At 43.4% G+C, this 24,307-nt stretch overlaps 6 protein-coding genes across 8 annotated transcripts; 4 read left to right on the top strand and 2 right to left on the bottom strand.

Annotated features, from left to right (window-relative positions):
• Nucleotides 1–2,458: 2,458 nt before the first annotated feature.
• tut (tumorous testis) lies at nt 2,459–3,968 on the bottom strand. The gene is made up of 3 exons (XM_002046379.4): nt 3,310–3,968; nt 3,073–3,245; nt 2,459–3,013 (listed from the first exon to the last, which is right to left on the bottom strand). Exons 1-3 carry the CDS (start codon nt 3,427–3,429, stop codon nt 2,590–2,592), a joined length of 717 nt encoding a protein of 238 aa, XP_002046415.1. The 5' UTR covers nt 3,430–3,968; the 3' UTR covers nt 2,459–2,589.
• Nucleotides 3,969–4,525: 557 nt separating this feature from the next.
• On the top strand, nt 4,526–5,818 carry LOC6622399 (uncharacterized). The gene has a single exon (XM_002046378.1). It carries the CDS (start codon nt 4,526–4,528, stop codon nt 5,816–5,818), a length of 1,293 nt encoding a protein of 430 aa, XP_002046414.1.
• A 2,695-nt stretch (nt 5,819–8,513) lies between these two features.
• Nucleotides 8,514–9,363, top strand: LOC6622440 (uncharacterized). 2 transcript variants are annotated; one of them, XM_002046377.4, is made up of 2 exons: nt 8,514–8,642; nt 8,767–9,363. In XM_002046377.4, exons 1-2 carry the CDS (start codon nt 8,631–8,633, stop codon nt 9,010–9,012), a joined length of 258 nt encoding a protein of 85 aa, XP_002046413.1. In that variant the 5' UTR covers nt 8,514–8,630; the 3' UTR covers nt 9,013–9,363. The 2 variants fall into 2 exon arrangements, with proteins under 2 accessions (XP_002046413.1, XP_070064426.1); XM_070208325.1 differs by having other exon boundaries at nt 8,567–8,699.
• A 2,459-nt stretch (nt 9,364–11,822) lies between these two features.
• On the bottom strand, nt 11,823–12,542 carry LOC116650610 (as-peptide 126). Its single transcript, XM_032434733.2, has 2 exons — nt 12,405–12,542; nt 11,823–12,297 (listed from the first exon to the last, which is right to left on the bottom strand). The coding sequence occupies exons 1-2, from the start codon at nt 12,411–12,413 to the stop codon at nt 11,893–11,895; spliced, it is 414 nt and encodes a 137-aa protein (XP_032290624.1). The 5' UTR covers nt 12,414–12,542; the 3' UTR covers nt 11,823–11,892.
• A 2,735-nt stretch (nt 12,543–15,277) lies between these two features.
• On the top strand, nt 15,278–16,045 carry LOC116650607 (vitelline membrane protein Vm26Ab-like). The gene is made up of 2 exons (XM_032434715.2): nt 15,278–15,431; nt 15,514–16,045. The coding sequence occupies exons 1-2, from the start codon at nt 15,423–15,425 to the stop codon at nt 15,898–15,900; spliced, it is 396 nt and encodes a 131-aa protein (XP_032290606.1). The 5' UTR covers nt 15,278–15,422; the 3' UTR covers nt 15,901–16,045.
• Nucleotides 16,046–22,253: 6,208 nt separating this feature from the next.
• On the top strand, nt 22,254–24,094 carry eIF4E3 (eukaryotic translation initiation factor 4E3). 2 transcript variants are annotated; one of them, XM_032434977.2, is made up of 6 exons: nt 22,254–22,422; nt 22,474–22,783; nt 22,839–22,913; nt 22,973–23,072; nt 23,151–23,238; nt 23,614–24,094. In XM_032434977.2, the coding sequence occupies exons 2-6, from the start codon at nt 22,485–22,487 to the stop codon at nt 23,772–23,774; spliced, it is 723 nt and encodes a 240-aa protein (XP_032290868.1). In that variant the 5' UTR covers nt 22,254–22,422; nt 22,474–22,484; the 3' UTR covers nt 23,775–24,094. The 2 variants fall into 2 exon arrangements, with proteins under 2 accessions (XP_032290868.1, XP_070063881.1); XM_070207780.1 differs by having other exon boundaries at nt 22,254–22,783.
• Nucleotides 24,095–24,307: the final 213 nt, after the last annotated feature.

Below are 24,307 nucleotides of genomic sequence, written 5' to 3'. Positions count from 1 at the left end.
GAAAGTTCTGTTGAATGAACTTTGACTAAAAATGTTTTCCTTGATTTTTTCGCATGTTTTCCGCTCTGTCGCTTGTAACCGCAGCTGCGACAGCGGATTCTTTGGAGCTGCGAGTGCATCCTGGCCAAAAAAAAAAAAAAAAAAAGAGGAAACAAAACGAAACCAAAAAGCAAAGAGCATGCATATGCATGACGCATGCTGTTAATGGCATTTGGCGAATGGGGAACTGGCCAAAAGACAAGTTGCTTAAAAAATCAACATCCACACAAAAAAAAACTAAGTGCTGGACTCTGTAGTTTGGTTGCCACAATCGCATCTGGAATGCTCTTTGCCGTGGCTTGGAGAGAGAGCTGCACGAGAAAGCCGGCGAAAATGTGGGCTAAGACCTAGCTGAATCTTGGGCTCAAAGGCCGCAGCACAATATTCGCATAACTTTCGCTTTCCGCTTAAAAGTCGCTGCTGCTGCTGCAGCTCTATCCAAATGCCAGGCATATAATCTCTGACCCAAATCCCCGGAGTCACAGCCAGCGTTGGGGTGCGACGCCTTAAAGACCTTAAGCAAACTGTGTCACCTGTTTAGAGGGGGCGGGGGGGCGCAAAATAAATATTGGCACTTGCTTCAATAAAAGCGGGTTAGGCTAAGTTCTCCTGGCCTGGCTAAAATGGGTCACAAGTCTGCCCGGGGCGCGGGCGGCTTAACATTTGACTGAAGCAAATATGAAGCTCGAAGCTAAGCCAAATAATTGCGACCGAAAAAACACGGCTTTCCCTCCCCCCGCCGAGGGAAAAGCCTTTGAAATTTTAATGGCTTTTAAGTGAGGCGGTTGGGCGTGGCACTTGCGCTTGAATTAACAAATTAATGCAAATTTCGCGCACAACAACAGCCGCATGTCTGGCCACGCCCCCGCTCTCCTACACACTTGTGCTTAGCCAACATCTAATGAATATTTATTAACATTTTTCTTGCCAGACGCAGCTGGGCTTATATTTTTTTTTTTGCTGTTAGCGGCTGCATTTCGATTTGCTCGAGCTCTAATTTAATTGCAGCGGCATAGGGACAACACGACAAGGACATCAGCGCAACATCCGCATCCGCTTCCGCTTTGGCACAACATCCGCAACAGCCGCTGACAATCGCATTAGAATGCGCACACCTTGATGGATGAGCGCACCGCCGCCGGCCGAAGTTGCTGTCGATCAACTGTTACCTGTGCGGCAGGTGGAGCCCGGCTCCGCGCGGGAGTTGCCGCTTAATGCACTCATTTAATTGCATTATGCCGCAGGTCCTTGCATTGCCCCGGACTCCGGCTCGGCTGCTGGGAGTGGCATGTGGCAGATGACAGCTCCCGGTCTGTTACCAGACAGTTGCCGCACTTAACAACAAGGACAACAACAATGTAAGTCAACATTTCATCGACTTGTCGATGCTTTAATACCCTTGTGGACATAGTTCTTGGAAATGCTTTTACGGAAAAGCTTTATTTCCGACTGTTTAGGTCCGTTTGCTACCAATCCTCTTTTTTAACAATGCTTGGCTAAGTAATTGCTCAGTTTGTTGAAGGTATTTTGAGTAAACAGAATAGTTTTTATATAATTTTCGAGCAATTTCTATTGATGCTATAATAATCCGATATAGATGACATTTGCTTTATACAACTCATAAATGCCAAGACCGCAGGATTTCTCGAAAAACAGATAAGGTCAAAGAAGAATCCTTTTAAAACTCATTTTTCTACCGGTACTTCCGATATAGATATAGAAGATAGAAAAATCTTCCCTTAATGTGAAAAGCATGATAATGCCAGATCTGGTTAAAATATCTTTAAAATATGTTCCATACGTTTTCTACTGATACTTCCTATAGAACTATGTGATGTAGATATATATAGATCTAGATCTAGTTGTAAAAAACAATATAACTCGTAGGTGTCAGGTCTGGTTGGGACATGTTCTTAGATAAGAAAAAAAGCTATATGATATAGTAGTCCGATGTTGATAAAATGTTGCTTAAATGTAGAAAACATGATTATACTCGTAAGTGACAAGATTGGCTAAGATATTAACTTATTTTTCCACCGATTGTTACGATATAAGAAATAAATGGTAATCAAATGTTGATTTGGATTAAGCTTAGATGCTAGAAGCATATTGTGGCTCATAATTAGACTATTTAGTTATTAATTTTAGAAAAGATAAGATAAGTTTTCAAACAATAGATTTTATATAGGAGTTCGATTCGACTTAGACGGATCAGAAAACCGTCTTAAGCTTTGAAGCTAATATATTAGTTCCCACAGCAACAGACGGACAATGCATAACAATGTGATATTACCCCTTGTAAGGGTATTCACATGAACACTGCATTAATTTGCATATGAAAACCAGCTGCTTGACTCCTCAGTCTGTCCCATTGACTTTAAATGAATTCAAGAAGCGGCTGCGGCTAAATGAAGAGCACGAAATGAATGGAGGCGGGCTTGACGGGCCACCCAGAATATTTATAATCACAAAGGAAAGAAAAGTATAATTGCAGTTGTTTTTTTTTTCAATTAGAGGACACTCACAAGAATCTTCCATCATATATTGCACTCAAATCCTAAAGCAAATGCAATCGGGCACATTTTGCAGCTGCTCCAGGTCCAAGGCGTGGCCGTTGCGCGGCAGCTGGACACAGCAATCGGTCGACAATGGGTCAACGGGTTGATCCTTGTCCAACGGCTGACCCTTGTCCAGCCAATCGATAAACGCATTTGCGCCAAAATTGGACATTCGGGTGCGCAGCATATGATGGGCAAGGGCGGCCTCGTCGTTATTGCGATAGAGGATAAGATAGATGTAACGCTGCGGCTGATACTCGTAGACGGAGAGCTTGATATAGTGGCCGACCAGGCGCAACTCCTGGTGCACCTGCAGCGGCGTCAGGTGGTTAACATTGTTGAGCACCAGGGTCTTCCGATTGCGCGATTCGCGCACCTGCACCTTGAGACGGGCCACGCGGAAGCGATGCTGCAGGCTGCAAATTACCCAATTAAATAAAATATATATTTATATAGATAGTTGGAATAAGCTAACATTTCCAGGGCGAGCGCCTTGTGCTGGACATCAATGTACTGCAGATAGGCGTAGCCACGGCTGCAGCCGGAGAAATCGATCTTGAAGCGGAGCATATAAACGTCGCCCAGTTCGATGGCCACCTGCATGATGTGATCCGGCGTGCTGCGCTTGTGAATGCGTGTAAGAAACAGCTGTAATGTTTGCGGCACGAATTATTACTCAAAATGTTGCATTATGTTATCAATTTTACTACACCTCGCCGGCGCCCGATTCCAGATCCGCGAGCTGCTCTGCGGCCAGGGTCTGGCATGTTGTCACATAAATGGTGCCATTTATTTGACTTTTGCGATATTTGTGCTGCAAATTAAAATCCATTTTGAACAATGCTAAAAGTGCAAAACGCGTGCGCAGAGTTTGCCTCTCGTTTTCAGTGTTGTTAAACGCAGCACAAACGGCGTTGCCAGCCCTAATGCAGCAATGTTGCCACAAGCTTTTTAGCTGGCCAAGTGCTGCCTAGCTGCATTGCAGACTGTCAGTGTTACCAGACAGTGCTGCCCAGCTTATGTGAGTGAGCAGCTTATAATGCAGTGCTGCCCATAGCACTTTTCTCTGTTGTCATGCTGCGGCGAAGACAGTGCTGCCCATCTGAATTTCAAATGCACGCATTAAGCAGGCAGAGCTGCCAGTTTAAGTTTCAAAAGCAAGTGTTGTCACATGGCTTTTGAAATTGCAGTTGTTTGCGAATAAGACTTAATAAAGACTTGCCAAATAGCTGTCGCGATTTCTTCTTTGTTTTGAATTTGTGAGCACATGTCAAGCCAGGTTTTGCCTTGTTTTTGGACAGGTTGTGCGTGCTTTTTTCTAGCTCATGCTTAACAATATAAATTAATGCAGGCCACACACAACTTTGAAGCTGACAGCAGCCACAGACCGCAGCACCTACAATTGCTAGCTCTTGGTTGTCGTGTTGTTGTTGTTGCGGTTAGGCCACCCACTGGCAGGCTCCAGTCTGAGACCCAACCTGCTGCTGCACTCAAGTGGCTGCCGTTGCTGCTGTTATTGCGGCTGCTTCATTTTCCTAATTTATACGCGCGCAACGCTAATGAAAATTTGCGTGGCAAGGCAAACCACATGCTTTGTTGCTGTGAGCCCATCCTTCTGCTCTGCCCTGCCCTGCTGCTGTTGCTCTTGTGCTTATTGTAAATGACATGGCGTTGGTTCTGGCACTTCAAGGTGCATGGCACTCGTAGCTCCACTTGAGCTCCTGCCACGTTTGCCTGCGGTTGGGAAAGTTATGCGTAGTACGCTTGGAGACAGCCATCATAATCCTGTCAGGGCCTACTACGGCGTCCTTGATAGGTTGTTTAAGGCACAGCAGTTGGTGACCCAAGGCTGACTACAAATAGAGCTTGTTCGAGATTCCAATACAAATAAATATATATTTTTTAGTTCATTTCATAACCTGACCAAAATGAAGGAGCCCAACGAAAAGTGGCTGGATCGCCATTTCAAGCAACAGCATGTGGAATATAGGAAGGTCTTCAAGGAGGCGGCCTGCGCCTCGGATCAGCACATCATAGCTTATTGGCTGAAGATCTTTGGGACGGCGTCCAAGCAACAGAAATGGGCCAGAAATGGCCTGATGCTGCTCATGTACGGCCATTTGAAGGAGATCGGGCATCTGCAGGTGCCATTCACCGATATGCGCAACCTGGGCAAGGACCTAAACGAGGTGCTGGACAGCTATACGGGTCTGCCCGTTAAGGGCCAAGACAAGTCCACGCAAATCCAGTCGCCGCTGTGCAAGAAGCACGAGAGTGAGGAGATATCCCATAAAGAAGGGATCAAGGATTGCGCCTGGCTTCAGTTAGAGCAAGGTTTGACAACGACTGTACGCCAGCCGAGCCTCAGGCATGTACCAAAATTGTCCTGCAGAGGTTTCAGGAGCACAACATCTAAATGCAAGGATAACTTCTGTGACATTTCTCTGCCAGCCGAAAGATTGCAGATCCTTTATGACACATTCGATTCTCATGAGTGCTACAAAGACGAGGTGGTTGGTCCAAAAACTCAAGATCGTATACTGAATAAGGTCGAGAGTGAAATAATGCAGGAACTGAACGCAATTCTTGAACCCGTAAATGACCTGAAATCCTTGCCAGAATCAAGGATGAGCGCTACAGCTTCAGAGATGGATGAGCCCTGCTGTAAATCCCACTCCAATAAAATGGAGCACAAGGGATTAAAGGCTGCTTCGCTTACAGAAGAATATCCCAGCTATTGTGTTTCCTATGCGAGTGAATTTCTGGAGGAAAACACGAGCTTAATTTCCGAACACGAAGATAATAAGGATAAGCAGACTGTGCTGGGCACTTCTCTGCGCTCGGCTAGTGTTGCGGACAAAGGTTGCCAGGAGTCGCCCAGGGAGTTGGCCAGGCGTGAGGCCCTGGATGCAGAGCTGATGTACTTGCAGCGCCGCAATCGACAGCTGCGACGCGAATGTCTCATATATTACAAGAAAAATGGGGATTTGCGAAGGCATCCCAAATATCCCAAGGTGAGGGTGAATAGTTTGGGGTTTCTAGTGGGCGCCTATCGGGCCCATTGTCATTTCACACGCTGGCCGAAAAGTCGCAACTACTTTCAGCAGGAGTTCGATCGTGTGAACGGTTGGCGGACTTATAGACGCATCCTGCTGGACAGCTCTAGGCCGAGCAGGCGCTCAGAGAACCTGCAGCTCAAGAGGACCTCTACGCTAAGATAAGGTATCTATCAGCGACCCAATACTTTGAATTGTAAATAAGCATATTAATTTATAATTAAATAAAAGCCGAAGTCTTTAGCTGCAACTGATTTAAGAAATTAATTCCAGCTGCGCGTAATTTAATTTAATTTGCAAGCTTTTATTAAATTGCAGCCGGGTGAAAGCAACAATAGCCTTGGGGAGTTGTGGCATGTTTGAGGGGAAGCAAAATAAAAATAAACAATCTACTCGTAAACAGCAGCTAATATTTTTTAATTATGCAACACTGAACAATGCAGAGCGAGAAACAAAAATGGCTGCCAGCTGCGCGAGACGCGCCGCCGCCATTTTGTAAGCAGCTGAAATTAGTAGCAAAGGGCATAAAAGAAGCAGCAGCAGCTAGCAAAGCGGAAATAAAATGAACTGTCGCCAAAAGCCGTCGCAAGTTCTTGTTGTTTGCAATTGTCGTGCGGTTAGCGTGGGTGTGGGCGTGGTCAAGCTGCAATTGCAGCTGGTCAATGAACTTGCCACAAAGTTGAAGTAGCTGCCGCAAAACTGCGCAAATATGCTGGCATAGCTACAGTGCAACAGCCCCAAAGTGTACAGAAAACAGAAAGCAATATTTACAGAGAAGAAATATTCAATGAAATCAAAAGTAAACTACAAATGATTTCCAAAAGAGGATGAAGTTTTTGTATTTAAAAAAATGCTTAAGTGTTGGAAAGTTTCCATAATGACCGAGGTCTGTTGAAAGCGTTGTCAATTTTTATTTTATTTACCTCAAGTTACGTACACATTTTTAAGCCATCTTGAAAAATATATAAGCCAGCCAGAGGTAACAGTTGTTTAAAGCAATACTCAAAAAATATGAATGTTTTTATGCAAAATACCAACTAGTGTTGCATAGCTGCAATATATGCGACACTTGCTGGAGATCTAATGAAGAGACTACTCTATACATATACACTGATTGAAAACATTCATTTTTCAACTTATTCACCTTAACGAGTGAAAATACCAACCAGTGTTGGGTAGCTATTCAATAAACGACAGTGGCTAGAGCTCTGTTAAAGACTATTCCCTATACACATATATTCCTTTGAATAATTTTCAGTTTCTTAACTAGTTCATTGTAACGAGTGTGCACTGTCTGTGCCTATACATATATTGCAAATGGCTTCATCAGCTTTTGACTATGCAAATTTATGGTCTATATTTAGGCATTTTGCACACAACGTTCCCAGTTCCGTCTGCGGCTGCATAAATTAATTATTTATGGCTTGTGAAACATGTTGCTTAACTTTATCTCCTCCCCTCTCGTTAGAACTATTCTCTCGTCCTCACTCTCTGCATAGTTAAAGCTGACAACAACATCATCATCAACGTTTGTTTGTTCAGTTGCAAATTTTGTGGCCCAGAGAGCTGTGTTGATTGGGAGACAACGCCTTTAGGCGTCACCCTCAGGGCTTATCTAATAGAATTGATCGCAAAATATGGTCTTGCTTTTTTCTTCCCTTTATTCTGCATTCATTCTTTTTATTTACTCGATTTTGGGCTCATTTGCATGCGCGGCACGCACACATAATTATAATTTTTACAACGTCTAAATAAACGCAAATATCTTATGCACAAAGGCAACCGAGACGCAGCTCAACAGGCGTATGGGCTCCGGTAGGGATAGAGAGCGGGCCCAGGGGCGAGACTTTGTGGATGTGCTCAGCGGTCTGTTTGTAATAAATGGCAATCCAAAGATGGTAGCCGATATAAAGCGATACGTTTGCAAATTCTAGAAAAGGGGGCATTTATTGTGGGGTAATACGAATTTGCTGATCAGTTCAGCAGTTGCTATTAATGAGCAGCAGTGTTGGAAAACTATGTATGCGTGTTAAAGTAAAAAGTAGATAACTGTACCATAACAGAGAGAACAATGGAAGGCAGAAGAAATCTATAACCAAATTAGGAACTTACCCATACTTTATAACAATTGTTAAAATTAGTGTTGTCAAGCGAAATGTGGTTATTTAGGAGAGACTGCAGGAGGTTAAATAGAAACAAACTTGGTAGAAGAAAATATTTGCTTGATAAATGTGCAACTAACTTAAACAAAGAGCGTATTTTTTATAGAACCCTTAAACAGTGCTAGAAAATGAAGCCTGATTGTTAAGGAAATACTGAATGACATGATTGTTAAAGAGAGACTCAAGGAAGTTGAATAGAAACCATTCGAAAGAATGTTGAAAGAGACCGAAAGGTAGTTAAAAGAAATACGAAGAAGAATAATTAATTGAAAGTAACTAAAAGAAATAGCAACCTGTTTTGACAAGTCAAGCTAAGTAAATGCCCAAAACAGTGCTGGTAAATGGCGGAATATAATTGTAATTGCTGGCTTAATTAAAGTGTTTCTTTTGGTGATTTTAGAGCTTGATTAAGAAAACAATTGCATTAATTGTTAGCAAATGCCACTTCAAGTCTCCAAATGCTTTTGGCTGGCACTTTTCTAGGGTATTCACATATTAACATATGAGAATACATTTTTTGTCGTACCTCTTGCTGCTGATTCTTTTATTTAACAATATCAAATAGAATTACAATATAATTTATGCGCTTTTATTGCGCTCAGCAGAACACAGCGACATATTAATGTGTCTCTCACGCTCTCTCAACTGACGTCAGCCGGACGACTGGGCAGCCGGGCAACTGGTCAGCCGGACGACTGGGCAACTGGACAACTGGAGAAGGCTATAAATATGATTGACATGCCCGACGTTTCAGTCAATCAAATTTTGGATATCAGACGCGCAACACTTGGCCGGACCAACAAAAAAAACAAAATATGCTGCTCAAAGTGAGTGTTGGGCAGCTGTTGCTAATCAAAACTGTGCGCGAGTGTGTGCTTGTGCCTGTGTGTGTGTGTGTGTGTGCCTGGGTGTGTGTATCTTTTACTCATCATTTTGCTATCAATTTGGCAGCTCACACTGGCGCTCTGTCTGGCCCTGCTCAACACTGGCTGCTCGGCGAAGCCCCATTTGCTGGCTGCCACGCCAGTTGGATATGCAACGCCGCCCGGCGGCACCTGGCTTGCTGCGACGGCAGCGGCAGCGGCGGTGCCTGTTGCCGGCTATTATCCGGCGTACGCCTCGTATACGTATACGCCGGTCTATTATGGCTCATACGCCGCGTATCCCGCCTATTATCCCGCATACCTGAGGCGCTGATTGCCTGTTGCTCTTTCATATACTTCAATATATATGCAACTATATTTATATGTATATGTCCATGGGTGTATGAAATTGATTAAATTTAAACGCGCTTTGTGTGTGTGTGGTGTGTGGTGTGCGTGTGTGTGTGTGTGCAAGTAAATCTCATATTTTACGCTGTTTTTACGTTGATTCGATTTAGCGGCTGCTGTAAATAAAATTTTAAAAAAACACACTCATATTTATGAAATCAAAATGCTAACACACACACACATGCACACACAAAGACACACATACACAAAGACACACACATACACACACACATAAACATAGAATACTAAACAAATCAATAAAAAAAAGGCAGCCTTATATACACGTGTTTCTTTGTAGCTAAAGCCGTGCTCGTAAAAGTATCTGCGCCTGCAAATGTATTTGTATCTGTAAGTGTAGATGTATCTGTATCTGTAGATGTATCTGTAGCTGTGCCTGGCAGCCGCAGCTGCGAGCATTGGCTGTGGGATTTTCATTTGGTCCTTTGAAATTTGCTTACATGTGCGCATATTTTCACCTGCACGTCTTCCTTTTGCCATGACAGTGAGTGAGGGCGGGGGGCAGAGAGGGGCGTATCCAGGTGCCTCACAAGATGTCTTCCGATTTGCTGTCTGTGTAACTTGGTAACCCGCTACTGATTTACCTTACGTGTATAAATCTTTTATTCATGTAATCCATTTGAAAACACGTTTGCACATGATTGTGTTTATTTCGAAACGGAATCTTTTCCAGCAGCTCGTCTGTGTGTGTGTGTGTGCGAGTGTGTGCGAGTGTGTGTGCGTGTCTGCCTGCCTTGATTTGAAAAATCGTCAAAATTATCTAAAGTGAATACAAATTTTATTTACTCAATTTTTATTGCTTGCCAGCTTGGCCCAAAGCAAACATTTGCCCATATTTCTCATTAAGCTTTTTCCAAATAGTTTTTCCGTTTTTATTTGGTTTTTAGTTTTGCATTTTCTCCATTTTCTCCATTTTTTTTTTGCAAATAAATTTATTTTAATTGGACCAAACTTACAAGCTGAAATTGTGCGCCATAAATAACAAGTTTTATGTTGCGCAAAATAACAAAATGGTAAATCAAAAATTTTATAAACTCTCGTTAAAGCAAATAAACACAATTTACTTGCGAAATATTCGCAACGAAATGTTGTAAAATAATTAAATTTAATTGCAATTTTTTTTTTTTTGATGAACAAATATTCAATAGTTAAAACATATTGAAATTGCTTGAGCACAAACAGAAAAATGCAATTCACATAACTTTCTGGGTTTAAAAGTGAAAAAATGCTTAAAATAGTTTTGTAAAAAAAATCAAATATATTTTCTAGAATTTATTGCGAAAATATATATCTGGCAGCAAATATGGCAAATGGTAAACTCTTGCAAAGAGAAACTCATAAAAAATTGTATTTATTATTTATTTTATAGATTTTTGTATTCATATTGTAAATTTAATAGGTTTTGCTAGAAAAGAGCTAAATATTGCAGAATTTTTGGCAAATGCTTCGCTCAAGCGAGAAGTTGGATAAGTATCTGAGAGGCTACCCTGCATGTTGCCTCTAAATTACAGGGTATACGCATTAGCGCGTGCTCGAGCGCATTTAAATGCAGCTAGCTGCAAAGTTTACAGCTTCACGCAGTTTTTTTTATTGAATAAAGGGTCATTAAATTTGGACGCTATCTGTTGCCGAGAAGTTGTGAAAATTCTGCAGTCACTCCACTGAATTCCCCCCAGCTACCCGATACCCGCCCCGCCTGCTCCAACCCCTTCGTGGAGCTGTTCCGCCACGCACTTGGGTTTTTACAAGACTTTTCCGCTTACGTTGCACAAAACTTTACAACTACTTGGCATTTAATACCTGTGCAGCTGCAGCTGGAGCAGGAGGCAGATGCCAAAGTTATGATAAGCAGGAGCCGGCATCGCTGTCGCCTTCATCATACTCCAGCTGTGTTGCCCGGGGCGCTCTCAGGCTTTCAGCGCGTCATCAAGGGAGAGGGAGGGAGGGAGGGAGGTAGGATGGTGGGCAGACGCATAAAGTCAAGCAGAAAACTTGGGGCAGGAAGCGCTGAAAGGCAGCATATTTCATATAAAAGAAATCCTTTTTAACTAGAAAGTTTAATCCAAGCAAGAAAAACTTGCACCAGGTGAAGCTGCCCCGCAGATCCTTGAATTTCGATAAGGCCTTACAACAACGAACTAGAAAAAATTTGCCAGAGTTCAGAGTGAACGACTAGGAAGCACCCAATAGTTACTAAACCGTCTGACAGCAAGTGAGTTTGAACCAGCGACAGTTGTTTCTTTTTGGGCTAATAGCCTTTCAGATACCAAAGTTGGTTTGAGCCAGCGACTAGCCCAGAGATCTTTGAACACACCTGGGGAAGAGTATCTGACTAACTTATACAATTGAACCTTAGGTCAAAAAGATAATATACCTTAAATAAGAAATTGGGTTAGAACCAGCGACAATTTCTATTTAAACTGTTACCTGGCATATGCCAGACTTGGCTTGGATGAAACGAAATTGTAGAGTCTTTCTCTAAATGAAGTCGAAGATTTGCCGACTTCTATGTGTTACCTATACCCTGCCAGTTCCCAAATACAGGGTATACAGAAATGCTGCAGCCCTTTAAACTGCCCAGCCCCCCTCGAATCCTCAACCCTTTACAAAACTGTTGCCAGGCAAAGCCCATTGAGGCGGGAGCCGAGGCCCAGCCGGGCATTAACTTAAAGCTGCAGCCCAGCTCGGAGTCCATTTTGATTAACTAATTTAGTGCAGTTGGCTTTTGCGGAAGGATCTTTATTTACACTAGAGAGAGGATGTCAAGAATTGGTCACATTTTGGCGCTTCACTTCTTCAGCAGCACGGGCGCAGCGACGGGCGCGCTGTAGGCCAGAGGAGCTGCAGCAGCATAGCGGGCGATGGGCGCGGTGTAGGCGGCAGCAAAGGGTGAGGTGTAGGCAGCAGCAATGGGAGCGGAGTAGGCGGCTGCGATGGGAGCGGAGTAGGCGGCGGCAATAGGTGAGGTGTAGGCGGCAGCAACTGGAGCAGTATAGGCGGCGGCGGCGATGGGTGCAGTGTAGGCAGCTGGGAAGGCGGCGCTATGGGCCACCTGGTGGGCGGTGTAGCTGGAGGCATAGGGTGCCACGTAGGCGGCGCTGCCGACGACAGCTGGTGCGGTGTAGGCCAAAGGAGCCACTATGCCGGGCTTGGCAGCAGCCACAGCCACAACAGCGAACAAGCAGACGGCGAACTGCAATAGAAGCTGGATTAGGAACTGGAGCAGGAGCAGAAGCTGCAGCTGGAACTGGAGCTGGGAGCTGGTAGCTGAAGCAGGAGCTGGAGCTGGTAGCTACTTACGAATTTCATGGTTGGTTTTTAGGTTGTTTTTTTTTGGCTGTTTTGGCTTGTTGACACTTGAAGCTGTGAGCTTTGTTTGATATGGTTTTTGGCCAGCTGCTGGCTTTTTATAGTCGCCCCCAAGAGACGTGACGCATTCGCGGGCCCGGCCTCGAGCGAAGGTTGCGCTTACAAATGCAGCGGGCATAGCTGATGGCGCGACGTTGACACCGACTTGGCTCGACTTGGCTGTTTAGTGGGCCACCTTTTTTTTTTTTTTTAGTTTTGTAAATCGCATTTGGCACGTGCGGCGGCCTTTTGGTAATTTGATTGGGTTTGCGCAAAAAAAAAAAAATAAAGGCAATTGTAATGCGGCTTCCTCCACACAAAAGCCATAAACCAATTATAAAATACAAAACTTTGAAATGTTTAACACGAACATCCCCCTGGCAAATGAGCGCTGGGCCGGGAGGAAGCACACAAAGGAACTGTGCCAGGGCTGAAAAGCCATATGGGACACGCACGGACATTGAGTGGAAATATTCTCGAGGTTTTCCAAACTTCCAAACCAAACGATGCTTAAGATCGATAAATATCGATTTTGGATAGTTCAGGACATTTTGGAAGAAGTTCTTGCCAAATTAAAAGTGTCTAGCTCTTGGGGTCTCTGGGATAGACGTGTTTGCTTAGGGGGATAAAATAGGGTTTTTCTATTCAAAATCGATATTTATCGAAGTCAAGCATCGCTTTGTATTTAGCTCGCGACTTCGATTAATCGATTTTAAATAAATATATGGGTATTATCTCAAGTTTATCCTAAAAACAAATTGGAAGAGTTTATCTTTAAGTGTTTCGGAAAGCAACTTATTTACATCGAGGACTAAAATATGGCGCTCGTCCTAAGGCATTATGCATTTATGTATGGAGCTGCTTCCTCTTGCCTGCTCCATCGATTTCTTACAGAATAATAACAATTTCTATAGCGAAAAAAAAAATCGCGATAAAGCAAGCCAATTAAAAAGTTGTAAGCCAAATTGATTACAGAAAAGTTCTCCTAGCGGGTGTTGAGCTCCAGCCCTGAGTTCAGGACCTGCCCACACAGTGTTGGGCAATTGTTCAATTCGTCGCAAAGTTGTTGTTGTTGTTGCTGGCACTTTATCATGAATAATTTGTTGAAACCACTTAAAGGCAGCAGCCGCCGTCAAATGTCGCACGCATTTCTAGACAAATTCAAAACAAAATTCACAATAGACTCCGCTGTCGATGTGTGCGCTCGCGCGCGCGTGTGTGTGTGTGTGTGTGTGTGTGTGTGTGTGTGTGTGTGTGTGCGTGTCACTCACGTTTTACGGCACTTGAGCGACGACGCATTAACGCGCGCGCACAGCTGCTGCTGCTGCTGCCACGCCCAGCTTCTAGACGCCTTTATTATGGGCAATAAAGCGAAGTTCGCAGCGCAGCAAAAAGTGGCGCATATTTTACGCAGCTCCAAGGGGGGCGGCGTTCGATATGGGCAGGGTAAGAGAAGGCGGGGAGGGGAGTTCTTGTTTGAGCGCTTTGTGCGGCGCTTTTTTTGCCTTTGCTCCTTTTTTGTGCACATTTCTTTTTTAATTACTCGCTGCCACTTAGCCATGCAACACTTGCCACAGGAGCTGTGGGGCAGCTGCAGCTGCAGCTGCTTTGATATGTTGCCAGCGCCTGGGTCACTTGAGAATTGCGCGCCGCACTCGAAATGCGTCACGTTTATTAATTTTTTTTGTCATTTTTGTGTTTAAGTCAGCTGCATCAAAGCTTTTAGGCGGATTAAGCAATATGCGGCATTATTTGCTTGCAACGTCAAACTTGACAATGAAAGCTTTGCCAGATTCTGGCGCATGTGGGTGAGTGTGCCTGTGTGTGTGCGTGTGTGTTGGGTTATTTGTAAACACCTTGAAGCAGCGCACACACACACACACATACACACTCGATACGTCTAATTAGTGCGATTTAAGCGCTGCACTTGCCCAAAACCCTTTACTCTTCTGCGCATTTTTTGCAATTTATGACATTTGTTAATTAATTTTCCACTGAATTGTGGTTGGGGGCGAGCTGTTTATCAATATAAGCTCTTAAGTACTTGCATGGCATGATAGGGTAGCCTGCCTGTCCGTAAAGCTATTGCAGGGTTGTTGTCAGAGCAGGCGGTTGCTGGGTAGGGCAGGGGTGGTTATTAAGTGTATACACATTATGAGCATATGGCGCACAAGCAGTTAATCAAGCTGAGCGCAAAATTCAATGAAAATAGCGAATACGAAATAATTGAAAACACATTAAATAGTTGGAAATGCAATGCAGGCATATGGAATTTACCGGCTTTAATTAAATCAAATTGAACAACTTTGATTTAATATAAACGCAAGTGTTTAAGCTTTTCTTTTCACAACTTAATTAAAATGCACTAAAATACCAGAAATACCATAAAGAAAGAGTTAAGTATTTCGCGCATTAGACCCATTTTTAGCACAGTCTGGCAACACTAACATGCCTTTATATTCGCTGACTCATTTATAACCTAAATAATTACGTTCAGTTATCAATTAATATAGTCAATTAAAATGCAATTCGTATTTGTGATATCGTTAATCATAACGCTTGTTTGTGCTACCGTTTTTTTTTTTTTTTTTTTTTAGCGCGTTAATACCCACAGACAAGCTATTTAGTTGCAGCCCAAGGTCATGGACAAATCAAAAGTAACGGACGCCAAGCACGCAGCGCGCCAAGACCCATTAAGATAGAGAGCGTCAAAATTTCTGGCCAAGAATTGCGCATGCGCAACATGGACAGCATTGTCTTTGTCCATCGCCAGTCGTTGACTTGGCCAGCCGCGGCGCGTGCTCCGCATAGCTAAATAGCTGCCCAACAACGGCCCCAAAATTGAAAAGCGTAAGTGTTGGCCGTCTGAGGTTTGGCTATAAAAGCACCGCGTCGTCTTCCAATTGACATCACAAATCAACTGGTCATTCACTAGCTGACAACAAATCCAAAACAACCAAAAAACCAAACATGAATTTCGTAAGTAGCTACCAGCTTCCAGCTGCAGCTTTAGCTTCTGCTCCTGCTCCTGGTCCAGTTCCTAATCCAGCTTCTATTGCAGTTCGCCGTCTGCTTGTTCGCTGTTGTGGCTGTGGCTGCTGCCAAGCCCGGCATTGTGGCTCCTTTGGCCTACACCGCACCAGCTGTCGTCGGCAGCGCCGCCTACGTGGCACCCTATGCCTCCAGCTACACCGCCCACCAGGTGGCCCATAGCGCCGCCTTCCCAGCTGCCTACACTGCACCCATCGCCGCCGCCGCCTATACTGCTCCAGTTGCTGCCGCCTATACCGCTCCAGTTGCCGCCGCCTACACCTCACCCTTTGCCGCCGCCTACACCGCGCCCATCGCCCGCTATGCCGCTGCAGCTCCTCTGGCCTACAGCGCTCCATTTGCTGCTCCTTATGTGGCTCGTCCCTATGCCGCCGCTCCCCTGCTGCTGAAGAAGTAGACTGTGTGCATAAATCATGGAAATAGTGCGACATGTTTTTAGACCATGGGCATATATTTCGCATACCTGCACCTCCAATCCATCCTCCCCCCTCTTGTGATTTTGTTTACGACATAAAATAAAAGTTTAAGTTTCATTGAAATAATTTTGGGTTTTTTTCTTCATCATTTTGGCCTCGTTTGGCATGCAGAGCGCTTGGCTGCGCAAATATTTCAGCTGCTTCATTAGCTTCTTTAATGAGCTGATCAACTGGGCACTATTATAGCCTCAAGTCCGGAGTCATTCGCTGAGCTGCATATTAATAGACGATTGTCTGCCGGCCCAGTTGATATATCTGCCCAAATGTCTGGCTATAAACTATAAGTCCAATATAAAAAAGCCTTCAACTATATCATTTAGTTATATCCTGGTTCCATGGAAGATTCCCTTCAAAACAACCTATCCAGTGTTGTATAATGCTTATGTATTATTTAAATAAATAATTATGCTGCCATATAATAATCTAATGCTGGTCCAACCTCAATATTTTCATATTTTTTTATTTTTTTATATAAGGTATATAAAAATAAATTATATAACAAGAAATTTATCTGCTTGCCATAATTGCAGCAGAGACCGTTAGTCCATCAAATGTGTGGCAACTCCATATTTCAGCCCACACACAGATATCCAATTACAAGCTACAAATCCTGCATCCAACGGAGACGAACAACCTTGAAGAGGTAGTAAATTAAAATTGACACCTGCTGTTGCTGCTGCTGCTGTCGTTTTCTGTCGTTAATGAGGCCTGAAACCGAAATACGTCAGCAGCTGCGTAATCCAAATGCGAATGATGATTCAATGGTAGCTCGAGCCACAACTCAAGTTCGGCCAGCCCGTAACTAGATGGTTATTCAATTTGAGTAGTCCGGAAAACTGATAAGCATGGGTCAGGCCAGTGCCAGGTCCTGGGTCAGGGCGGGGTCATTGGCAGTTGGGCAAAAGTTTGGGCAATTATCGTTTCGACTGAACTTCAGCTTCAACTTGAACGGGTCGACAAAAGTTTCTGACTTTATTGTTGACTTTGTTAAATGTGGCTAAATGGGCGTAAATGACCAGCAACAGGCTGGCACATGTGTGAGTGCGCATCTATGCATGTATGTGTATGTGTGTGTGTCTGTTAAAGGGCTCAAAAGTTAAAGCGACCTTCTCTGTTGCGATCCCATGCACAGGCCGCTCGCTTTACCTTTATTTTTTTTTTTTTTTGGTGTGGGTCTGGCAACTCTCCGCTTTCATTATAAAAACTGACAGCGCGTAAGAAACTTCTTGCGGTTACTTTGAAGCAGGTAGCAAAAAGACGCATTGAGATGTGAACATAAGTAGAGAAGCTTTGCCACACAAACAAACAGACAGCAACAACAGCAACAACAACAACAGCAACAACAACAACGTGTACCTCATTATGGCAAAAAGGACGTACGTTGTATTCCTCATCCGCATCCGTTGGAATTATGCGGCATTGTCTAAAAATGAGTTTTCGTTGCTTGTTGCTATTTTTACGTTTCATCGAACAAAAGCAAAGTACCTTGCAATGGCAGCAGCAGCAGCAACAACAACAACAACAACGAGAGCAGCAGCAGCAGCAGCAGCAGCAACAACAATGGAGCTAAAAGCTGGCAAACATAAAGCATTAAGCTCACGAAAAGCGAAAAAGCGAAGAAGCAGAAGAAGCAGCGGAGTAACAAGTCGAAAAAGACAAGCCACAAGCACTCAGAGCCATGACAGTGGCGGGGGTGGGGGTGTGGTGGGGACAGCTTAACGAATCAGCGCACACCCAAAAACCCCAACCCCAACGCCTCGAATGCAACGGTCCTGCAGAGCATAATACATTGTGTGAATGTATATGTGCAATACATGTGCAATGCGTAGGTGTGTGCGCACTGGTGCAGGCGACAAATGTGACGAATGCGTTTTTAAAGAAAGCTTAATACGCAATTTGATCTATAAAACATATGGTTTAAAAGGATATAAGATAATGCGTAATTTATATATAAACGATATTGTTTGACAAGCGATAAAATTTGTTGTTGTTTTTAAATAAACACAGAATTTTTCAGATTATTAAATTTAGATCTGCGCTCGCTTCTTCTGTGACTGATTGATTTGGTTTAAGGTGCTTTAAATCGGAAATGTAGAGTGCGTTATCGAATTCGTTTAGCTTAAAATGTAAAAAACTTTCATTTTTATTATAATATTAATAGATTTAAGAATATTATTATATTTCACTCTCTTTGCAGCTGACACACAATTCGAATTGCAACACTTCCGTTTTTTTGTCGCCTGACCCCCATAATACCCATAAAGTAATGCAACTGTAGGGCGTCGTGTGTGCGTGTGCATAGCATGATGTTACATGGTCTTGGGCTGCTGTACACCTGCCGCGCCACTTTCCCACACCCCCCCCTGCTGTCGCATTAAGTGAAGCACGCGGCATGTTGGCTCAAAATGAAGTGCTGACAACGCGATGTTGGCGCTGTCGTCGGCTGCCGCTGCCGCTGCTGCTCCCGTTGTTGCTGGCACATCAGATGGCGCGAATGGCGCAAGTATTGCCCCTGCCCGTTAGCTGCTAAGCGTCTTACGGTAAAACCGCACACACACACAAACACACACACACTAAACGAAGACAAAGGAATTGGTGCGGTTGCCACTCCACTGGCTACGGGTGGATCTGGAACGGGAGCGGAAACTAGAATGGGAACGGGAACTGGATCTGGTACTCAAAACTCCTTCTTCTGCTCATTCCCCTTCGCCTCCTCCTTCTCCTACTCCTTCGGGCTGTTTAATTTACGCGCTGCTATTATTTTAATCTTTTGCGCAACAACAGCGTGAAATGACTTTCACCTGGCCTCTTGCTTTGGGTTTGTGGTGGGCGTCTCAGCTGCTGTCTTGGGTTTGACAAGGGAGGGGGAAGGGGGAGGGCGCAGACGTCTCAGCTCGCGTCGACTTCATCTTTGTTTGGCTCAAAAGCATTTAGCACAAGGTGAGCTCGGCTGACAGTTGGCAGGAGGCGGCTTTTTTGGTGGCCTCAAGGCCTGCTACCTCCTGCTCCCACATGTGCTCATCGCGTCCGCACGTTTATGCGACTTCCTTTTATTGTTTTATGTGGCTGTCTGTCCCGTTAGCCAAGCACAGCTGCCGCTGCTGCTGCTGTTGCTGATCTGCTATTCAGGTGCGAAATAAACGAGCTCTTCTTCGTATCGTACATCATCGCGTGCAAATCTCCCGCAATCATGCGCCAAAAACAAAAACCCAGCCACACTGGAGCAGTAGGTGGGCCATGCCTCAAATCAAGTGCTGTGCGGCTCAAGACATGCTGCTCCTGGCTGCTGACACCTGTCTCGCTCATCCTCGTCCTCCTTCTCCTCATCCGTGTTTTTAGTGCTTGCCACTCGAAGCGTTTAAGCTGATGCGAAGCTTCGCTGTTACAGCTAGTTCTTTTTTTTTTTTTTTTTGCTTTTTGCACTATGTAACATTACAATATTTTAAAAGATTTACTGACCCATGTTGTGCAGCTGCAGCTATCGCTGCAAAGTGCAAAGCGCTGTAAAATATTACGTATACGCAACCAGGCACCTGGAAAAAGTCGGGATTTGTAACGCCAAGTTAAACATTTGTTTGGATTCAACAACAGTTGCGTTCGGACAGTTAAATATGCGTGCTCAAATATTTAGACAATAATTCAAAACAAGATGAGAGCATTTCATAGCTGTGCCATGCCACAGCTTGAATATTGCTGCCAAGAATGTTGAAGAAAATAAAATATGTTTGAGTGGAGCGAAATGAATTGCATTTCTATAAAATATTAATTAATTGGCCTAGTGCCAGTTTAATTAATATCCAAATATGTATGCCTTACATACATTTTTGAGAATCGCAAAGAAGGGCGCAAGTTGCATATAAAAAGTCTGGGAACATTTGTCATTTGCATCAGTGTTAGCACTTCACAAAAAAATCACTTAAATTACAAGTTAATGAATTTTTGAGAATCGCAGAGAAAGGCGCCAGTTGTATTTAAAATAAATTTAATTTTCATTACACTTTTAGTTATCAAACGCTGTTAAACATATGAAAAAGTAATCTCTAAATTTTTATGGAAATAGCCAGGTCCATACTTAAATTCCTGAGAATCACAGAGGAGGGCTCCCGTTGCTTTAAAATAGTTTTATTTGTTTGTTTGTCTTCTTTAAAATCTTCATGCAGCTTTATTTTAGGCTTGGTCCGCAAGTTAATCATCAATCAAACATTTGTCAGGCAGTCAGTCAGTCAGTCAATCAGCCAGGACAAACAGTTTGATCTATCTATATATAAGCGAGGCTAAACAAATATCTCGTGTCTAGTTTCTATATATATTCTGTGCGCTAATCAACTGCAAATATTATGCTCATCCGTAGTTGACTTAAAATTCATGCGATTTGCGCTCAACTTGAGCAAACCAACCGAAAAATCTTTCAAGCTAAGATGAGCAGGGAGTGCTAGGAGGGAAAGAGATGGTGGAGAGCGGGGACGAGGGGGGAGTGACGGGTACTCAAGAGCTAAAATAAATAGAATTTTTAAGTAAATTGAAGCGGGAAAGTTATTTGCGACCAGTTGGATGGCAATCTACACTTTTGTACTAACTTGGCCAACATAATTCACACGCAAGCCAAGACCGGCAGGTTGCAGGGGTAGGGCTGGTGCTTAGGGGGGGGGGGGGGTGGGGCAGCAACTTGTGGCAAAGCCAGACAGTTGCTTTGGGTGGCACTTTTTACAGCGGCCGCCAGCAACAAATGGTGCACATTACAAGGGCCCAAAGCTACTTACCAAGGCAGCCAAGGCAGCCTGGCGTGGCAAGGACTCACATATTTTATTATCAGCCGCAACGGTTGTGGCAGCAGTTGGAGCTGGGGTGGCAGGAACTGGTGGCACACGCTGTCTGTCTGTGCAACAAGGCGCAAAACTTAAGCGGCGAAGACAAATTTTTATTGCCACAAGCCCAAGTCGATTTCGATTATTGACTGCAAGCAAACTGTTGCACACACACACATAGGGTAAAGCTTGGCAATTGTGGCAGCTCCTTGAGGCAGCTCCTTGTGGCACGCAGCCAGGCGAACTTCTTCTTCTTCTTCTTTAGCTTGTCTGTGTCTTTGGCTGTCGCGTTCGCTCATTTGGGTCACATTTTATTATTTTCGTGCATTTATCGTATGCTCGCTGCCATTTTATTTTATTAGCCTGACATTTCAATTGATCGACCAGCCAGGACCTCCCCCAACCCTCCCCACAACCCCCTTCTCCACAATAACTAAGAACAGCATTTGCTTTAAATTTTGCATTTGCTTGGAATTTAAATACGTGGTTCGAATCCCCGAAAGAAAATTAAAATAGTCATCGTCCACAACTTTCAAACGGCTTAAAACAATTTCTTTTAGTCGGAAGTGTCTGGCCATGAGATACCCTGCAAGCTGCGAGCTTTATGATGCAGCTAATACTCTTTTTCTTCTTCAACCAATCTATCTATCGGCGCCTATTGTCCGATTTTTATAAGATCTTTGGGGCCTTATTGTGGCGTAAAAAATTGTGCATATACCAAAGATTAAGGCTTTAGCTTTTAATATAAGAATTTATTCTATTTTGGCCGAAATTTGTAAAGATACCAAAAAAATCCAGTTATTCTGGAGCTATTTGAAAGCTTACATACTAAGGTTTGTGTACCTAGCTCATATAAGCTTAGAGGTCTGGACAAGAAGCATATCAATATTGATTTTTAACGATCTCAACGTTAAAGCTGATTTAAAATAAGCAGGATCTAATCTAGTATTAAGAGTTCCCATGCAGCCATCCACTCGACTGTTGATGCTGTAGAACATATGAAAATAATGGGTCGGAGAAGCTTCCTTAAAATCCTGCATAACCAAACATAGGGTTACTTATTTGCAGGGTATTAACAAGAATTTATATACTTCATGAGGTCGGAGACGTCTCTGCTGCCTATACAAAATAATTATACCCCATTAACCCATTTGCAGGGTATAAAGAAGTATATATATTTCCTTATTGTTTGGGAGAACTCTCCTTCCGCCTATTAGACACACTTGCACAAAATTATTCTACCCTGTTTACCCATTTAGAATGGGTATTCAAAATATTTTGAACCGATCTGGCATTCTAGTCTGGCTGCTAGTCTGGCAGCACTCAAGTAACAACGATCTGGCAACGCCGTGGCGAACTTGAAAAGTTTGTATTTTCTAATGAAGGCGAAAAAAAGTAGGCGCTGTTTTAATGTCAACTGTCAGAGAGACTAAATGAGTTGCAGTTTTCCAGTTTCCTCATAATTCTCTTAAACTCGTCCGAGCAACACAAGAAAAGTCTCATATTCTTTATACAAATACGGTTTTTTTTTCGTTCGTTCAAATTAAACAAAAAAACGCCTAAAAAGAACAAAAAAAAAAAAGGAAAAACAAAAATAGGAAAAGAAAAACAAACGCCAAACGTGTGGACAAACAATTTGTAAGATAAATATTAACGAGATAGGCGCTATATTGCAGAAATATTTTAAAGTAACTCAAACGATGGGCTACGACAACTACAACAACGGCACCGAGGTCGCCGAATCTGGCCAGGCGGCGGCGGCGGCCATCTATGCCGGCGGCAATGGGAATATGGTCGCCGATGAACAATTTGCTGCCGCCGCAGCGGAGCTGCAGCCGTCGCTGAATCGTGTACTCAGCTCGATTGATTATGATTTGTGCTTCAAGCATCCGCTGGAGCACACCTGGACGCTGTGGCATTGGGAGAACGATCGCACCAAATCCTGGTCCGATATGCTCAGCGATGTGACCAGCTTCAATACGGTCGAGGATTTCTTCAGGTGGGCTGCGCTTTCAGGCCGAGATTCTTCTCTTTTATATCAATTGTATTTGCAGCGTCTACTATTTTATTAAGCCACCATCCGATCTGAAGGTATTCAATGATTACATGGTTTTTAAGCATGGCATACGGTTAGTTGGCGCCTCTTTCATTAAATATATTTCATATAGCTTATATATTTCTCTGATAGCCCAATGTGGGAGGACGATGTCAACAAGGACGGCGGACGTTGGGTTATGTTTCTGGACAAGGATTCCAAGGAACTGGTAGACAAGCTCTGGCATGATTTGGTAATCTTTTGTGGCCTTTACTTTTCTTATTTACTATATTTTTGCATTTATTTTATTTGGGTTTTTTTTATTTTGCAGCTGCTGTGCACAATTGGCGAGTGCTTCGAGTATTCGGATCAAATCTGTGGCGTGGTCATCAATGTGCGCAACAAGGCCAGCAAAATATGTGAGTATCGGATGGGAGTAGGAAAGGGTATTGCAAATGGGGTATTATTCACTTTCAACGAAGTATGTAACGCTGTGAGCATTGTCTACAGTCGAGACCACATGGATGTGTTGGTCTATTATTTAGTCGGGTCTGTTAATTTCAGTTCGAATTGAAACACACAGCTGTAAGAAAATTTGTAGAAAATAGTTTTTATACAAATTCGTTTTTAGATATCCTTAACAATTTCTATGCATGTTTGCATTGCTTCTATAGGGAGAACTAGTATTATTTCGGTAGTTATCGTTTTTCTCAAATTCTCGAACCATGCCCATATGAATACTTAACCAAATTGCTCGTTCAGATAGTTAATTTCTATAATTTTTGTATCAATAGCACTGTGGACCAAGGACTCGCACAATCAACAGGCGATTTTGGCAATTGGACGCAAAATGAAGCAGCTGCTGCAGCTGCGCGAGGTGGAACTGCAGTACCAGGTGCACAAGGATGCCATGGTGCAGGCGGGGCCCAATGTGAATGCCATTTACAAGTTGTAAATTGCCAATGAAATAGAGCCAACAAATTATTAATCGAAAAAGAAAGAAAATAACAAGTGCAGATCACAAACGCGGCAACTGGAAGCGGCGTCTACTTAGTTTAAGCACTCAACGGGCATCGTAAATGCTTTGTTCTTGGCTAGAACTGAGCATAATACGATCCCCCGTCCCCGTCGTCTCTCCCCCCCCTCTCCTCTCTGTGCATTATACTTGGATACTTTATACACCACGAAACATTTATACACACACACACACACACACAATATGGTGCTACACTCTGTACTCTCCAATAAAGAATAAAGAATTGCATTAAGGCGAAACGCCTTTTTTCTGTGCCGGGGAGCATAGAGATGCGCGCGTGTCGTGCCTTCTCGTGCCCAGCCAAATGAAACACGAAAATATTGGGGATATATGGGAAGGGAAAAAGAAGAGAATCATTATCTGATTCGATAATCGTAATCTATGCATAATATATCCTAGTTATATTCCAACTCGTAGAAAGAGTACCAGAATTTTATTTCGTGCTTTTTCCC

The sequence above is a fragment of the Drosophila virilis genome, chromosome 3, assembly GCF_030788295.1.
Source record: "Drosophila virilis strain 15010-1051.87 chromosome 3, Dvir_AGI_RSII-ME, whole genome shotgun sequence".
Taxonomy (NCBI): Eukaryota; Metazoa; Arthropoda; class Insecta; order Diptera; family Drosophilidae; genus Drosophila; species Drosophila virilis.
Note: the sequence above shows the minus strand (reverse complement) of the source record. Positions and strands in the feature narration are given on the sequence as shown.

Excerpts from the sequence above, each read along its gene's own strand:
- tut (XM_002046379.4), bottom strand. The coding sequence starts at position 3,429 with ATGGATTTTAATTTGCAGCACAAATATCGCAAAAGTCAAATAAATGGC. Across the intron at positions 3,246-3,309 it reads TGGAATCGGGCGCCGGCGAG|CTGTTTCTTACACGCATTCA; the intron begins GTGTAGTAAAAT and ends CAAACATTACAG. Across the intron at positions 3,014-3,072 it reads AAGGCGCTCGCCCTGGAAAT|CCTGCAGCATCGCTTCCGCG; the intron begins GTTAGCTTATTC and ends GGTAATTTGCAG.
- LOC6622399 (XM_002046378.1), top strand. The coding sequence starts at position 4,526 with ATGAAGGAGCCCAACGAAAAGTGGCTGGATCGCCATTTCAAGCAACAG.
- LOC6622440 (XM_070208325.1), top strand. The coding sequence starts at position 8,631 with ATGCTGCTCAAAGTGAGTGTTGGGCAGCTGTTGCTAATCAAAACTGTG. Across the intron at positions 8,700-8,766 it reads GCGAGTGTGTGCTTGTGCCT|CTCACACTGGCGCTCTGTCT; the intron begins GTGTGTGTGTGT and ends TCAATTTGGCAG.
- eIF4E3 (XM_032434977.2), top strand. The coding sequence starts at position 22,485 with ATGGGCTACGACAACTACAACAACGGCACCGAGGTCGCCGAATCTGGC. Across the intron at positions 22,784-22,838 it reads ACGGTCGAGGATTTCTTCAG|CGTCTACTATTTTATTAAGC; the intron begins GTGGGCTGCGCT and ends TTGTATTTGCAG. Across the intron at positions 22,914-22,972 it reads GTTTTTAAGCATGGCATACG|CCCAATGTGGGAGGACGATG; the intron begins GTTAGTTGGCGC and ends TTTCTCTGATAG.